We start from the raw sequence: 18,533 nt of genomic DNA on the forward strand, positions 1-18,533 counted from the left end.
GCTTTCACTTGGATTCAGCTGGTCAGTCTGTCATGGAAAGAGCAGGTGTCCTTAATGTTTTGTATACTCAGTGTATATCAAGTTTATAAAGTATGTTGTAAACATGTCATTGATCTAGGGTTGCAAAATTCCAGCTTTCCCCAAGCTCGTTTGTTTTTCCTGGACGATTTCTCAGAAACCTGAAAACGTTTTCAGAATTTTGCAACACAATGTGATATCAAAGCAATGTTATGGTGGAACCAAAGTGTTCTTTTAACAAGTGACATCAATAATGGATCATAGCTTTCACCTGGATTCACCTGGTCAGTCTATGTCTTAGACAGAGCAGTTGTTCTTGATGTTTTGTACACTCAGTGTATATACTGAAAACTGACCTTAGATCAGTGTGTAGGAGCAGCTACATAATCATCTCTAAGCTGGCCTACTTCTGTGCATTGTGTAAGGGGATTTCAGAGAAACCCCTGAGAGAGAAGAGGGAGGTAGAGGGCGAGAGAGGGTAGCGAGAGAGAGAGGAAGATAGAGAGAGGGGCGAAAGAGAGCTGTGACCTGCCTCCCCAAAGGCCCCTGGAACCGGATGAGGGCTAGCAGGATTATGAGTCAGTCAGTCAACAACAGCCTTTTGACTATGTCTACGTACCAAATACTGCGGCACCCTATTCCCTATACAGTGCACTACTTTTGAGAGCCACAGAGCCATAGGGCTCTGGTCAAAAGTAATGCATTACATACACTCCTAGAAAAAAAGGTGCTATCTACACAGTAAAGGGGTTACCGTGAATTTGACAGTTGATACAGACAGCTCGGTGGTAAACAAAATTCTATATTTTATATTACAGTACACCTGCTGTAATATGGTATCAAAGCTAGTGCTGTGTAATGACAGTACAATACCGTAAATTGACTGTTTTATGCTGTAAAAAAACGAAATGCTAGTGTAATCTGAATGAATGGATGAATGAGTTCTCCTATGGAAACAGATGAAGAACCCCTTTGGAAAACTTTTGTTAGAGAATAGGGTGCCATTCGCGACACAGACCATGGCAACTAGTTACATACTGTCAACAATAGCATCATGTGTTTACCAGTCATCTGCTATCCTTCAGTTGTTGTCAGTAAGTAAGCCTTGTCCGAGCCAGAGTGGCCCATAGGGGCAGGAGCTTATCTGCTGTTTCGTGTACCGTGAGTTGGCTTGATGTACAAGTACACCCCCTGGACAGGAAGCTAGACTGTCAATCCTACATCAATACTGCTGAGCTTAGCTCTATGCATGGCCCCAGTCTTAAATTGTTGTTCAAAAGAACCTCAGTAGACCTCAAACATGTATTTGTGTTATGTCGCCATTAACTAGATCAGGCATTTATTTGTGTGCTCGTTCTCGCTCTTATTTCCATCAGAAATTATGGGAAAGGATCTTGCTTCAATTTCCTCAAATGGTTCTTGAACTACACTGTCAAGGAGGCAAAACAAGCCTTACTGTAAACACCCACAATCAGCCACTGCGTACTGCTAAATAAATGATAATTTCCTCAATGGAAATTTGGTAACACTTTATTTGAAGTGTACCTACATGACTTGTATTACTTATGAATGTGCAATGTAATCGTTATGTGTTGTGAAGTGTTATACCCTTAAAATAAACTGTTACTGGAAATATTGTGAACAAAAGACTAGAACAAAATACCTTAACAGGGTGATTAAAACTGAAACTGCCTAGTGCCATGATGTTATTATAACTCCACATACCTACAGACAGACTATGAGATTATAATTTGTGTCAAGAAGTGCATCACAACCCTATTAGCTTCCTTACACCTTCTTATAATAAAAGATGTTCCCAGATTAGAGACATGCTGAAATCGGCTCATTGACTCAAAGCTGCTGGTCACCTTTCTCTCACCCTTACCCTCACCCCCTTATCTCTCTTAACCTATCTCCCTCTCTCCCATAGCCTGGGACTTTACTTCATAGTCATTTAGCAGACATTCTTACCCAGACCAATTTGCAATAAGTGCATCAACTGAAATAGCTAAGATAGCCACATTCAATACCAATCATCACAAGTCAACACTTCTTGAAAAGAACTGCTATCAGAAAGCCCAGTGCTAGGCTCCATCCAGGGCCTGTGAGTGACTCACCTCCCACTCCACAGCCTGCGGATGACACGTTGAACAGCATCATCATTAGTAAGATGGCTATAACATTCACCTCTCTGACCCTCTCATCTCATCTAATTTCATGATGTTGAATCAATGTACTATGTGATGGCCTTGCTGACATGGTTTGCATCCCAAATGGCACCCTATTTCCTAAGGGCCCTGCTCAAAAGTAGTGCACTACGTAGGGAATAAAGTGATATTTTGGCTGCAAACCATCATGATCTCTCTCTAAGCCCTTGTAGTGTACTGATCATTGAGGTGATGGGGCCAGTGACTGTTGTTCCTGGTATTCAACTGCAGCACACTCATTACACATGTTTATTATTCTAGTTACTCTCTCTTCTGCATGATTTGGTCTCCATCCTAGTTGGCACCCTGTTCCCTAGTGCACTATTTTTGACCAGAGACTAGTACTTTTGCACTATAGAACCCTATGGGCCCTAGTCAAAAGGGGTGCACTACAGGGGATAGGGTGCCATTTGGGACTCAACCCTGATCTCTGCTCTGTCCTCTGTGATCGGAGGAAGCAGTTTTCTGGAGGTTTGCCGGCCATCAAAACTGCATCCCAAATGGCACCCCTTTTCCTACATAGTGCACTACTTTTGACATGGGGAATAGGGTGCCATTTGGGACGCATCCCAAATCTCATAGAAAGGGGGGGAATATGGCTGTCTAATAGAATAACAAACACTGCAATAATACTAGTGTACGATATTGCCGCAACGGTGTATGAAAGCCAAGAACTGCATTGCCACAGCTATTGATTAACTATAGCAGATTGATGTCAATTCAAAACAATAACAGATTCAGAGCTATAATCGGTCTAGGTGGGGGGATTGTGTGTGCGCGCATGTGCGTGTGGACCAAAGATATATATAGAAACCCTGGATTGCTGATGCTATGTATTGGCCAATTAGATGCCATGAAGCCACCAGCCACCATATTGGCACTCAGAAGGAGCAGTCCTCCATAGGAATTAATGGAATTCTACAGTAGTATTTGTTGTATTGAGGACAGTAACATTAGTGTGGAAGCCCAAACTTCACATTTTTTGATCGTACATACAGAAAATATTTCTTCATTTGTAGCAATATGTGGCAAATGATTTCAATTTATCCATGTTGCAGAGGTCAGCACAGCACTGCCACCGGCAAATGTGTGGGGAGCTGGCACTTTCTATTCAGTTGAATAAAAAATATTGACACAAAAGCGTTGAAAAGAGGGTCAAAGTACTGTTGTTTAGACTGATTTGTCTCATGATTGGTCAACTCGTGTACAATCTGTTTCAATCTGATCAGCTGTAGCCTACTAACAATCACAGCTGCAGGTAGCCTAGAGAAGGTTATGAGCTCTGATCACATCTGGCCAGGGGAAACGAAGCAGTAATAGCCTAAGCTATGTTCCTGTATTTATAGCCAAAAATAGGCCTGTTTACTTGTGTTAAGAGAAAATGTGAACGTCATCAAATTTCTTTTATATTACAACTTCAGGTGGCTAGGCTACTTAGACATTATCAATCCAAAAGGATTGACTGGAATTAATCAATTAACACAAGTGATGACATACTGTGTGAGTAACTATTTAATTAGTGTCACAACTTTCATCTGAAGATATCTCGAAATCACTGCCAGACCAATACGCAGCGGGTTACGTGCTCCACATCATTTTATTTAAATATGATGTACACGAAAAAACAAACGACAGATGACAGTTTCACAGGCTGAACAGACAGCAATGCAAAAGAACTACCCACAAACTACAAACCAAACACACACCTACTTATAGGACTCAGAGGCAACTAGAAACACCTGCCTCCAATTGAGAGTCCAGCACCCAAACCTACACATAGAAAAACTAACCTAGAACATACACCCAAAACCCAGGAACACATAAATAAAACGCCCCTCTACACCACACACACAAAAAAAATACCATACAAAACAAATATACCTCTGCCACGTCCTGACCAAATATAATACAAATAATACCTAAATACTGGTCAGGACGTGACATACAGATGCAAAGGCATACACAATGCAACCCTGCATAAAGCAAGCGCAGCCCTGTTAGTTGTATTGTCCAATCGCAGTTGTGTAGTTTTTACAATACGACCAGATTATAAAAAGTATTGTCCCATCATAGCCCATAAAACAGTTTTACAGCTGACTTGTTACAATGTCATACTATGCAAGAGTGTGCAAAGCTGTCGTCAAGGAAAAGGGTGGCTACTTTGAAGAATCTCAAATATATTTAGATTGGTTTAACACTTTTTTGGTTATTACATGATTCCATGTGTTATTTAATGGTTTTGATGTCTTCACTATTATTCTACAATGTATAAGATAGCAAAAATAAAGAAAAGCCCTTGAATGAGTAGGTGTGTCCAAACTTTTGACTGGTACTGTAAGTATTCAGATCCTTTACTCAGTACTTTGTTGATGGACCTTTGGCAGCAATTACAGCCTTGAGTCTTCTTGGGTATGATACTACAAGCTTGGCACAACATTATTTGGGGAGTTTCTTACATTCTTCTCTGCAGGTCCTCTCAAGCTCTGTCAGTTTGGATGGGGAGCGTCGCTGCACAGGTAACCTTCCCCATATCTGTGCCTCGACACAATCCTGTCTCAGCGCTCTACGGACAATTCCTTTGCCCTTATGGCTTTGTTTTTCCTCTGACATGCACTGTCAACTGTGGGACATTATATAGACAGGTGTGTGCCTTTTAAAATCATGTCCAGTCAATTGAATTTACTACAGGTGGACTCTAATCAAGTTGTAGAAATATCTCAAGGATGATCAATAGAAACAGGATGCACCTGAGCTCAATTTCGAGTCTCATAACAAGTTTTAATACTTAAGTAAATAAAGTATTTCTGTTTTCTATTTTTAATACATTTGCTAACACTTCTAAAAACCTTTTTTTGTTTGTTGTTATGGGGTATTGTTTGTAGATTGATGAGGAGAAAAAAACACTGAATCCATTTTAAAATAAAGCTGTATGTAACGTGGGTCGTATAAAGGAGACCAAGGTGTGGGATGTGATGTGCTCATATTTACTTTTAATGAAACACGTAACAAAAACAACAAAATGACCGACAACAGTTCCATCAGGTGACATACACTAAACAGAAAACAGCTATCCACAAAACCCAGGAAGAAAAACCCCTACTTTAATATGATCTCTAATCAGAGGCAACGAGGATCAGCTGCCTCCAATTAGAGATCAACCCAAACAATCCCAACATAGAAATAGAAAAACTAGAACTTAAACATAGAAATAGAAAACATAGAACCCAAAAACACCCCCTGTCACGCCCTGACCTACTCTACTATAGAAAATGACATCTTACTAGGGTCAGGACGTGACACTGTAACGTAACAAAATGTGGAAAAAGTCAAGGGGTCTTATTACTTTCCGAATGCACTTTATGAAAGCCCAATTAATTTTTGTATGTTGATGCTATCTCAACATTTAGTATCTACAAATGTTGAGATACTACCTCAAAATATCGAGATACTACCTCAAGATATTGAGATCCTAACTCAAAATGTTTAGATACTAACTCGAAATGTTACCTGGTTAAGTTAGCCCAGTGATTCTCAAGCTTCTCCATGGGGAGCTCCAGATGTTTCACAATTTTGTTTTAGCCCTGAACTAGTTCACTTGATTCACCTAATAATTTAAAAGCATGCATTAAGGTGTCTGTAATATAATACACTTGTCAAAAATGAATGTAGTACCAAAATGGCTGCACAGTGGCTTCAATACAGCATCCCCTGTCAGTCATCCAGGGTTTATAGACATCATTGGTGCGCATGTGCGTGTTTGTGCATGTGTTTGAATTCCTGTAAGATTGAGGGCTATTTTCTCTTAATTGGTGACAGAAGACGTTCCTTTTTTTATCCGAAATGTACTGGTCCTGCTGGGAAGGCAGGATACTAACAGGTAGTGAGTTAACACTGGTGGTATTGTCCAGCCAATCCCCTGGCTGCCAGTACAGGAAAACTAATCTAAGTCATCATTCCGCTTGTTGTTATCAGTTATAAGCATCACCCATCAACTTTTGAACACAGGTAGGCTTGTGGTTAGTTATGATTACAATAAATATCTCCACAATATCAAATCATGCGTCCCAAATGGGAGCCTATTCCCTATGTAGTGAACTACTTTTGACCAGGGCCCATAGGGCTCTCATCGAAAGTAGTGCACTATATAGGTAATAGGGTGCCATTTTAGACGCATGTAGTAAAATCTATTTTTCTATTATTATCTATTATCTATCTAGAACCCTTATTTTACCAGTTAAGTTGGTTGAGAAGAACACATTGTCCTCTCCACGCCAACAACGAAGTGTGGGAAAGAGTTGCAGCCAGGGAAGAGGAGAGCCAGTATTTGTGGGTCGTTCCACCAGTTCGCTGCCTTTTGAGAAGTGTAACTTGGTCCCAAAAAACATTTTTCATAAAGAGCACGTTTAACTTCATAAAAAACACGTTGTCCCAACTCAAGAGGGATAGGCCTTTGAAAAAGCCTTTTTGGTTCCAGGGAGAAGCCTTTGTGTTCCACATAGAACCATTTTGTGTTCCATGTAGAACCCTCTGTGGAATGGGTTCTATCTGGAACCAAAAATGTTTTTTCAAGGGGTATCCTATAGGGACAGCCGAAGAACCCTTTTAGGATCTAGATAGCTCCTTTTTTTCTAAGTGTACTGTAAACATCAACACATATCGGTTAGTCCCAAATGGCACCCTATCCCCCTATATAATGCTCAACTATTTAGGGAATAGGTCGCCATTTGGCACGGGCACATACTCCCACATCTTCAATAGTGTCTCCCTACAGCAGTGGAGGAAAAGACCCCTTCAGTTCAGCCCTTTAAGACTGGCACGTGAGACTATGTATGCCTCAAATGGCACCCTATTCCCTACGTAGTGCATAACTTTTTTTTAAAGTAGTGTACTAGTGCACAATGAGGAGACTAGGGTGCGATTTGGGATGTTACCCACCTATTCAACAATACATACATACAGACAACACAAGTGAATTCAGAAAGCTAAAACTGGAAACAATTGGTACACATATGTCTTAATGACAGTCAGTTGTGTAAAGTACTTAAGTAAAAATACATGAAAGTACTACTTAAGTAGTTTTCGGAGTATCTGTACTTTACTTTATTATTTATATTTTTGACAACTTTTACTTCACTACAGTCCTAAAGAAAAGTATGTACTTTTTACTCCATGCATTTTCCCTGACACATAAGTACTCGTTACATTTTGAATGCTTAGCAGGACAGGAAAATTGCCTAATTCACACACTTACCAAGAGAACATCCCTGGTCATCCCTACTGCCTCTGATGTTTGTAAATTATGTCTGAGTGTTGGAGCATGCCCCTGGCTATCCGTAAAGAAAATAAAACAAGAAAATTACGCTGTCTGGTTTGCTTTATATAAGGAATTTGAAATTATATATACTTTTACTTTTACTTTTGATACCTAAGTATATTTTAGCAATTACATTTACTTTTGATACTTAAGTACAGTACCAGTCAAAAGTTTGGAATTATGTAATACATACATACATACATACATACATACATACATACATACATACATACATACATACATACATACATACACACACACATACATACATACATACATACATACATACATACATACATACATACATACATACATACATACATACATACATACATACATACATACATACATACATACATACATACATACATACATACATATACACACACACACTACCAGTCAAAGGTTTTAGAACACCTACTCATTCCAGGGCTTTTCTTTATTTATACTATTTTCAAAACTATGAAACAACACATATGGAATCATGTAGTAACCAAAAAAGTGTTAAACAAATCAAAATGTATTTTATATTTGAGATTCTTTAAAGTAGCAACACTTTGTCTTGATGACAGTTTTTCACACTCTTGGCATTAAGACAAAAAATAAGAAAAACCCTTGAATGAGTAGGTGTGTCCAAACTTTCGACTGGTACTGTATATTTAAAACAAAATACTTTTAGACTTTTACTCAAGTAGTATTTTACTGGGTGACTTTCACTTTTATTTGAGTAATTTTCTATTAAGGTATCTTTACTTTTACTCAAGTATGACAATTGGGTACTTTTTCTACCACAGGTGATAGTTCCTCTCTAAGCGGATAGCATTGACATAGGGAGGATATGGTCTATCTGAGCATAGGGGTTTCAGTGCAGCTGTTTTTCCCATAAAGGCTGCCAAGGACTAACACAGAGAGAAGAGATAACAATGCTGGACAATGTGATGTTTAAACAGGTAGCCTAGTGGTTAGAGCGTTAGGCCAGCAACCTTCGAATCCCCGAGCTGACAAGGTAAAAATTGTTCTGCCCCTGAGCAAGGCAGTTGACCCACTGTTCTCCGGGCGTCAAAGACGTGGATGTCGATTAAGGCAGAGGGGTTGTGTTAAATGCAGAAGACACATTTCAGTTGAAAGCATTCAGTTGTACAACTGCATAGGTATCCCCCTTTCCAAAGAGAATATTGCAGGTACTGCTTAGGTGTCCTTGAATTGTTGGTCTAGCCTACGAGTTTGTGTCTCAAATGGCACCCTATTCAAGTAGTGCCCTATAAAGGGAATAGGGTGCCGTTTGTAATGCAGACCATGATTAACAGACGCACAACTGCCCCTGCCCCTTTCCCACCATGTCTTAAAACTGGATGGGCAGGTTGGTTGGCGTCCTCTGAACATACAACTAAATAAGAGGGGGAAGAAATTAAAATGTAATCAACAAGTGTTCTAGAAAATATTTTTATTCCTGACCTAGCTGACTAAACTCTTCATGGTCAAGGAAGTTTCTGATGAACTCCTAGGGAATTCAGCTCCAACTACATCAATTCGCCCCAAGGGCAATACTTTCAATTATTAAACGCTTACTGTGTACTTATATTTGCCCTCTGTAGTTGCATGCCTTTGTTTGTTGAAATCCATACTTTTTCAATAAATGTTAATCAAATACAACCACCAACTGACAAAGAAAGTCACTCAACTACAGACGTCAAACATAGGTACAAGGTAGGTGTTTCATAATTTACATTTGTTTAAGTATTGACCACAAAGCCTGGTCTCTGCTCCACTCCATTGGTGGGGTTCAACAGAAACTTCCTTGACCATGGAGTGGAGTTCAATCAACATACTCATGACCCTAATTGAAAGTGGACCTTTATTCCAACACATAATTAATTAAGAGTCTATTGACGTAGTGGTGCGTCAATCTAAGTAATTAATAATAATAAAAATCCCCATTAAAATCAGTACATTTAAACTAGAGATATCAGTTTTTTTTCTCCATGGGCTGCATCTCAATCTCTCACACCCAGCTATGTCGGCCTTCCGCATCTGCGGTGAAAGGTGGCCAAGCTATAGCGTTATTTCTAAGACGTGCCGAAAATCGGTCTTATTCTAAATATAGGACAGACACTTAAAAATCTTATTCCTTATGATTCATTTTTACTTAATTTTTTTCCATTTATGAATGTGTTATTTAATGCGTTTCTATGGGTTATAGTAGTAAAGATGATCCATGGTATGACCCCCGCTCGTTTGTAGCCTATTCACAGATGCAATATAGGTTTTAACAGTATTTTTAGTCTAACTGCCTAATCCAATAAATTCCAGTCCGTATTTCCCTTTAGCCCCAGCTGGCTCACTTGCAGGTTTTGTTTACTGGCGGAGGAGAGGCAGAGAAGAGGATTTAACAATCTACCTCTCATGTGGGAGCCTAAAATATAAGTTTTCGACTTTATTTTTTGCTGTTGTCGTTATGCAGTAACCATGTGGTCATTTTGAAGGGAGATATCCCTCATGTAAAATCACCTAAACGCGCTTTATTGCGAAGAAATAGTGCGAACAACTTGACCAACGGCGAAGTCTGACAGTAAACGTTGTCTCGTTAATGTTAGTGTTGACCGAATCGAGTTTGCGGTTTAATTATTTATTCTCTCCATACAAGGTTCAGATTAATTTAAGTAAACGACCTAGTAATCGCAACACTTTTGCGTTTATTATTGGGGTATTTTTGTGAAAGACACCAGCGGTGAGCGTGAAACTCAGTGACCCGTGGATTTGGTTTAGTACGCCACGCGTGCCATGAACCCGAAGTTGTCATAAGGGAAGCTACAGAATGCGGGACTGCGTCACGAGAGAAATTGCTGCACATCACTAGCTGTGGTTTTTGTTCTTTCAATGCAAGGGAATAAGCAATTTCCGAAGTAGATACACGGCGCCATAGCGAGTGTTGCCGAAAGCGTAATTCAATTGCGAGTTGGTATCAAATCGCACTAACTTGCGTTGTGGCCTGCTGCACAGCGAGCTAGCAGTTAGCTAGCTACTCCCCTTGGCCTGTTCTCTGACTTTCGAGACTGCGGATTGAATCAAGAACAATTGAAAAGACAAAATGCCATGCAAGTTATTGGCAAGTGAGACTTTAGCTTCGTTTGTCCACAATGAATCACACTGTTGCATTTGTTTGTGGCGATTTTGAATATCCACCAGATCTGTACAGATAACTAGCCGTGGCTAACCAGGTAGCTAGTGAACACGTTGGACTCTAACTTCCCTCCGCCCATTTTTCCGGAATGCATGTTTTTATTTTTGTTTACCTGTGGGTTCTCGTGGTTTAGCTAACAAACCACTTGCCAGCTAGTTTTAACCGAGTAGACACGGATTCTAACCCAGTTTCTCTCGACTGTCGTCGGTCGGATATTGATTTAATATGTGTCAGCGGACTTTCCTTGTGGTTTTTGTGACTGCTGTCTACGTATGGAATTGTCAGCAAACGAATGGAGAAAATACAGAAAGTAAGTACCTAGTTATAATCTTCTCACCCTACTCATCTGTTTCAGATGTGTTCACTTGCATAATTGTACCTAATTTAAGAGTGTCACTTAACTTGCTTTTGGAAGGCTCTGCTTTGACATCAATATCCGCTATGATGACAGCAAGGCCAACCTTTTCGTTAGATACGCTAGATTTAAACGGACAAAGGTCTATTTTATTGACTTTTTGGTTAGTAAAAAAATTACTTAACCACCTAAACTGACCAAAATGCCTTTGCAACCTGCAATTGTTCATGTCTATCCCATAAATGTGCTTGGCTATCAAATAGGTGCAATGCAAAACGTATGATGTACATCACATTGATTAGGGTGTTAAGGGCTCAAAATGAGACACTGGTTCTTGTGTTATACTTTGAATTCCATATAGTACAGCTTTTCAGGACACAGAACACTTTATTTCATGAGGATGTAGACTCACCATCGCTGAGATCTTATTTTCACGTGATCAGAAAAGGTAAAAAACAAAACAATTGTGGACAGGTCGATGATAATCCCTTGTCAAAAAGGCACCAAATCACCTGTATGGATTCTTAATTTCAACCAGTTTTGTCCAATATCTTAAGATGGAGTGGTCATATTGTTCTAACATTTATGAAATGTGTATGTAATATTATGACAATTAGGCACTTAATATGCACAGTAGGCAGTACAGAATGCATAATTACAGTAATTTGAGGCCAATGGTCATATTATTAACAAATATACATGCTTTATGCGTAACTGAGAGTTTGTAACAAATTGAAACAATTTTTGAAATTAGAATAAAAAAATATGGCTTTATGCAAATCAGATGCATATGAATATGCTAATTAGTCTGTACAGAATAAAACAAATACAGTATGTTAAACCCATTCATTTAAAATCAGGTGGTCCTATTGTTAACATGTATATTGAGATTTTATGCACTCCTGGGAGTCTACACTGAAGAGTAATGTGGCCCCCTCGCACTTGAGTGCGCACACACACACACACACACACACACACCAGGGGTGGTAACAGAGTAATTGGGATGACATGATCATGAACAAAAAGTAGGGTAACTATTTACTAGTTAGTAAGTTAGGTTGTGTCACAGTTGTATTCAGTAGCCCCTCTGAATAGGACTAGAGTGCACGCGCGCACACACACAAACACTTCTCAGCATCCCTACACACTCATACAGCACCCCCACTAACACACACACACATGTACACACAGCCTAACGCAGACATACACTTCTCAGCACTCACACCAACACACATACGCCACACATTCACTCACTACTAGTCATTATTACAAGACTTGTACATGTATTAGCCATCTACATTACTGTGTGATTCACTAGATTGACTGTTGTGTTGCAAATAGCAGTAAATTAGTTAACAAAATGACAGATTAAAAGAGTGTACTTAATGTCAAACCAGACACTTTCTGAAATCACAGCAGGTTTATCACAGCACTGGATGAAATTGGTTGAAACAAATTAGCATATTTCAAATGAATGGTAAAGGAACCGGATGCACATGTACAACAGTGAGTAAACAAAGAAGGAGGTTAAAATAGTTAGTTTGGCCTTAAAGTATTATGTCAAACCAACCACTTTCATTGCAGGTTTTTCCGACACTGATTTGAATGAGATTGGATAAGCCAAATTAGTTCAAATGAATGGTAAGGATAAAGGATGGACATGGTACGAACAACCTAGCTTCTGTTGTCCTCCCAACAAAGACGGAGATTAAAAGAGGGCAGTTTACACTCACCGACCACTTAATTAGGTACACCCATCTAGTACTGGGTCGGGACCCCCTTTGCCTCCAGAACAGCCTGATTTCTTTGGGGTATGTATTTTACAAGTTGGAAACATTCCACAGGGTATTTGGTTCATGCTGACGCGATGGCATCACTCAGTTGCTGCAGATTGGACGACAGTACACCACCGCCACCAGTCTGTACCTTTGACACCAGTCAGGATGGGTCCATATACTCATGCTGCTTGCAGCAAATCCTGACTCTGCCATCAGCATGACTCAACAGGATCCGGGATTCCTCGGACAAGGCAATGTTTTTCCACTCCTTGATTGTCCAGTGTTGGTGATCGCGTGCCAACTGGAGCCATTTCTTGTTTTTAGCTGATAGGAGTGGAACCCAGAGTGGTCGTCTGCTGCAGTAGTCTGTCTGTGACAAGGATCAACGAGTTGTGCGTTCCGAGATGCCGTTCTGCACACAACTGTTGTGCTGTTATTTGTCTTATTTGTGGCCCCAGTGGGTGGCCTATGCCCTCTCAAGCCCACTCATGGCTGCACCCCTGCCTAGTCATGTAAAATCCATAGATTAGGGCCTAATTTATATATTTCAATTGACTGATTTCCTTACGAACTGTAACTCAGTAAAATCTTTGAAATTGTTGCATGTTGCGTTTATTTTTTTCAGTATAAGTTGTTTCATCTAACAGTCCAAACAGGAATGCATGATTCAAAATATTTTGATATGCAACCTGATCCAGTGATACTCATGCATTTTGCCTTGACACTTAGGCTATTTTTTAATATTTTACTGTCAAATAGGGCTCCAGAATGTCTTGTTAAATAGAGATTAATTTGCCTTCATCTTTATGTACATTAACATTATATATTTGCTTAATTCAGTTGGTGCTAATTCACCACCTGAGGAAGTAGAAACTCAACACATTAGCTAGATGGCTTACTCTAAATATAACACCTACTGCTAGTAGCCATGTAAGTGCAATGAGGCTAGTTCACTTGCGATGGCCGATGCGCAATTTCACACCCTCCGTATTTCAAAGCCATATCAGGTATCTTGATTGTAGAACAGTGCTTTGAGCACAGTAATGATAGTTGAAAAAGAACAACTATACCTACAGAAGGTTGAGACACTCCGCTCTTTTTAATATGGACAACTAGTTGCTTCCAAAGTTGTATTTTCCCCCCGCAATTGCATTTTGAAATGTTCTACAATCATGAGTGGGGAGAGCGAGTGAGAGGCTCGTTCATTACAGCAGCCTGCCCCAGTGAAACGGGCAGGCACACTGTCAGGGCAGACACTTATTACAGGAATCATGCGGATAATGCACTTTACTGTTGAACAAATTCATGAATTTATCTGCCCAAAAATAGGACTTTTTGATTGAGGTGGAATGGGCAGCTCGCACCAGTGCAAGCAATTAAAAATGAAACTTGCACAGCCAAGTTAAAAGGTCACAAAATACGACTAAATGGTCACACTCTGGAGTCCTGCGTATGGTTTCTATTCACCCCGTCTGCACCTGGTGACCCACTCGTGATCTTTTAACTATTTAAAAAGCTGGTAAGAGTCAGTGTAGTAGAATTCTTGAGACTTTGTGATGAAATAGGCCTATACCTACTCTTGCACCAACACTATGCACCATTAATGTATTTAGGCATGGGAGTTAACCCCCTTAAATAGCCTTTGTCTAGCAGCATTGCAACAAATCAAATGCTCGACTAACACCTCTGTACTTGTTTTGGATGTTAAACGCTGTCGAGTTTGGTTTCAGCCTATGTGACGTGATGAGAGAGCGAGTTGGACAGAGTTGAAAAAACCCTAATAGTAATGTGAAGCTAGCTTTTTCATTAAACTGAAAGGGGGGAGTTGAGATTGGGTAATGTCATCAGACCAGTTTGTGTGAGATTCTGTTGCGCGACTGACAATTCATAAACAATTTCCGTATCGCTCGGCTACTGGTTCTGACTGGCCCCCTTCTCGCACCTCTTCGACTTGACAGTGAACCAGTGAGTGAGAGAAACTTAGGCCTCACTGAAAGTGTTTCATAACATTGACTGACAGTAACTGACCAACGCTTTGGCTGAACCAAGCCAGTGTCTCTATGTAACCTATGTTGTGAAGGAATTGTAAATGTTTATTGACCCAATACTTAAATCAAAATGGACAATTCTGGCTTGGACAAGGCTTACTTAATTAGCTTGTCAAAATGGCTAAATGAAACTAATATCCTTGGTGGATTTTATTTGGTTTTATTTTTACATTTACATCACCCCATTTTACATACTGAAGGATTGAGTGTAGGCATAGATTTTAAGAATTGTCCTATCTGTATCCTGCATCCGTTCTATTCTGTTGTCAGATCTGTATGCACAGGTCTCACCCTCCTTCCACATGGTAGAATGTCTTACGTTCTATTTCTGCCTGCAATGTTTGTTCATCATTATACTATTGTGCTACCATCCATCGTACGGTAGTTCACCTCGGGTACCAACATACAGTAGTTAACCTCAGGTCTCCAATGTAAAGTAGTAGTTCACCTCAGGTACCCCCGTCCAGTCGGTCACCTCAAGTCTCCAACGTAGAGTAGTTCACCTCAGGTTGCCAATTAAATCATCTGAAGTGGTCAGGTCGTCAAACCAGACAATATCAATCTATCTCAGAAGTGTGCCTGAGGCTGTCTAGTGGGTAATGCTGCCGCCTGCAGCACGTACACGTCACCCTTCAGCGTGGGCACGTATCCCGGCCCTACTACTACTCTGCGTCTACCTCCCTATCAGTGTCTCCCTGCTCATTTCCACTTAGCATAATACATGTATTTTTGATATCTCCAAAGTGGCCATATTGTCAAACTAGACATGATCAATCTATTCCTGAACTAGACAATATCTACAGTGCATTCAGAAACTATTCAGACCCCCTTGACTTCTTCCACATGCTGTTACATTACAGCCTTATTATAAAATGTATTAAATAAACATTTTTACTCAATCCACACACAATACCCCATAATGACAAAGCGAAAACAGGTTTTTAGACATTTTTGCAAATGTATTAAAATTAAAAAACACCTTTTTATTTATAGACAGTGCTAGTCAAAAGTTTGGACACCTACTCATTCCAGGGTTTTTATTTTTTTACTATTTTCTACATTGTAGAATAATAGTGTAGACATCAAAACGATGAAATAACACATGGAATCATGTAGTAACCAAAAATGTCTTAAACAAATTAAAATATATTTCAGATTCTTCAATGTAGCCACCCTTTGCCTTGATGACAGCTTTGCACACTCTTGGCATTTTCTCAACCAGCTTCATGAGGAATACTTTTCCAACAGTCTTGAAGGAGTTCCCACATATGCTGAGCACTTGTTGGCTGCTTTTCCTTCACTCTGTAGTCCAACTCATCCAAACCATCTCAATTGGGTTGAGGTCGGGTGACTGTGGAGGCCAGGTCATCTGATGCAGCACTCCGTCACTCTCCTTGGTCAAATAGCCCTTACACAGCCTGGAGGTGTGTTGGGTCATTGTCCTGTTGAAAAATAAATGATAGTCCCACTAAGCACAAACCAGATGGGATGGCATATCGCTGCAGAATGCTGTGGTAGCCATGCTGGTTAAGTCTGCCTTGAATTCTAAATAAATCACAGAGGGTGTCACCAGCAAAGCACCATCACACCACCACCTCCATGCTTCAAGGTGAGAACTACACATGCGGAGATCATCCATTCACCTACTCTGCGTCTCACAAAGACACAGCGGTTGGAACCAATAAATCTCAAATTTCGACTCATCAGTGCAAAATCTGTTCTTTGGTTTGGTCTAATGTCCATTGCTCGTGTTTCTTGACGCAAGCAAGTCTTTTCTTATTATTGGTGTCCTTTTTTAGTAGTGGTTTCTTTGCAGAAATTCGACCATGAAGGCCTGATTCACGCAGTCTCATCTGAACAGTTGACGTTGAGATGTCTAACTTGAACTGTGAAGAATTTAGGCTGCAATCTGAGGTGCAGTTAACTCTAATGAACTTATCCTCTGCAGCAGAGGTAATTCTGGGTCTTCCTTTCCTGTAGCGGTCCTCCTGAGAGCCAGTTTCATCACAGCGCCTGATGGTTTTTGCGACTGCAGTGTAATAAACTTTTACCCGATTGACTGACCTTCATGTCTTAAAGTAATAGACTGTCATTTCTCTGCAGATTTGAGCTTTTCTTGCCATACTATGGACCTGGTCTTTTACGAAATAGGGCTGTTTTCTGGTTACTATTTGATTCCACATGTATTATTTCTTAGTTTGCTGTCTTCGCTATTATTTTACAATGTAGAAAATAATACAAATTAAGCAAAACCCTTGAATGAGTAGGGTTCACTGGTACTGTATGTAAATGAAATGTAATATTTCAGTTATTACTTTTTTTATACATTTGCATACAATTCTAAACCTGTTTTTTGCTTTGTTTTTATGGTGTATTGTTTGCAGATTGAGGGAACGCTCTAACCACTAGGCAGGTAGCCACTAACCACCATGCAGGTAGCCTGGTGGTTAGAGCGTTGGGCCAGCAACCGAAAGGTTGCGAGATCAAAACCCCAAGCTGACAAGGTAAAAATATGTTCTGACCCTGAACAAGGCAGTTAACCCACTGTTCCTAGGCTGTCATTGTAAATAAGAATTTGTTCTTAACTGGTAAAATAAAATTAATCCATTTTAGAATAAGGATGTAACGTGACAAATATGAAAAAAGTCTAGGGGTCTGAATTCTTGCCGAATGCACTGTACATGTATCTATCCTTGAAGTGCTCAGGAGAGGGAATAGTCTAACCAGAAACCGTATCAATCCATCTCGTTCATGAAGCTCAATTTCCGCGCCTCATGTTAGACAGACATCCTTTTGTCATAACTCTACTAAAGAACTAACTCTTGTTAAATGTCACTGTCGTCAAATGAGATCCGGTTGGTCTGTAATTGTGTTGTGTAACGTAGCAAGCTATTGTCTGCATCCCAAATGGTACCCAATACCCTATGTACACTAAACACAAATATAAATGGAACATGTAAAGAGTTGGTCCCATGTTTCATGAGATAAAATTAAAGATCCCAGAAATATTGCAAACACACAAAAAGCTTTTTTTCTCTCAAATTTTGTGCATAAATTTGTTTACATCCCTGTGAGCATTTCTCTGTGGCATATCAAGAAGCTGATTAAACAGCATGATCATTACACAGGTGCATCTTGTGCTGGGGACAAAAAAAGGCCACTCTAAAATGTGCAGTTTTGTCACATAACACAATGCCACAGATGTCTCAAGTTTTGAGAGTGTGCAATTGGCATTCTGACTGCAGGAATGTCCACCAGAGCTGTTGCCAGATAATTTAATGTTAATTTCTCTACCATAAGATTCCTCTTTGTAAAAGTATTTATTTTCAACTCGCAATCTGTGGATTCTATTCGATTAGATAGATTGAAATTGTACGTTAAACATCACAGCATAGTTGAAAGATATATGTTGCATAGAAATCCGAAGTGGGTGGCCAGCAGAGATGGGTGGGATGGGCTGAGGGTTGGGATGTGGAATTGGAGACAAGTGGGAGTGGAGTTGCTGTGTGGGAGATAGAATGATGGTCAAAGATAAAAGTAAAAAAATAAAGTCAAGTTAAAACATACTTTTTATTATGTTTGAATCACACTGAGGGGCAGTGTTTTTACAACTAATGCCGGTTTGCCTGAGG

At 39.9% G+C, this 18,533-nt stretch overlaps 1 protein-coding gene across 1 annotated transcript in view; it reads left to right on the forward strand.

The window, feature by feature from the left end:
- The first annotated feature begins 9,873 nt into the window (after positions 1-9,873).
- LOC115169288 (insulin receptor) overlaps positions 9,874-18,533 on the forward strand; it is a 117,935-nt gene continuing 109,275 nt past the window's right edge. The window contains exon 1 of the mRNA XM_029724757.1: positions 9,874-11,030. Coding sequence (XP_029580617.1) covers positions 10,946-11,030 — 85 coding nt within the window. The 5' untranslated portion in view covers positions 9,874-10,945. The remainder of the gene's footprint in view (positions 11,031-18,533) is intronic.

Source organism: Salmo trutta, chromosome 31 (assembly GCF_901001165.1).
Source record: "Salmo trutta chromosome 31, fSalTru1.1, whole genome shotgun sequence".
Lineage (NCBI taxonomy): Eukaryota > Metazoa > Chordata > Actinopteri > Salmoniformes > Salmonidae > Salmo > Salmo trutta.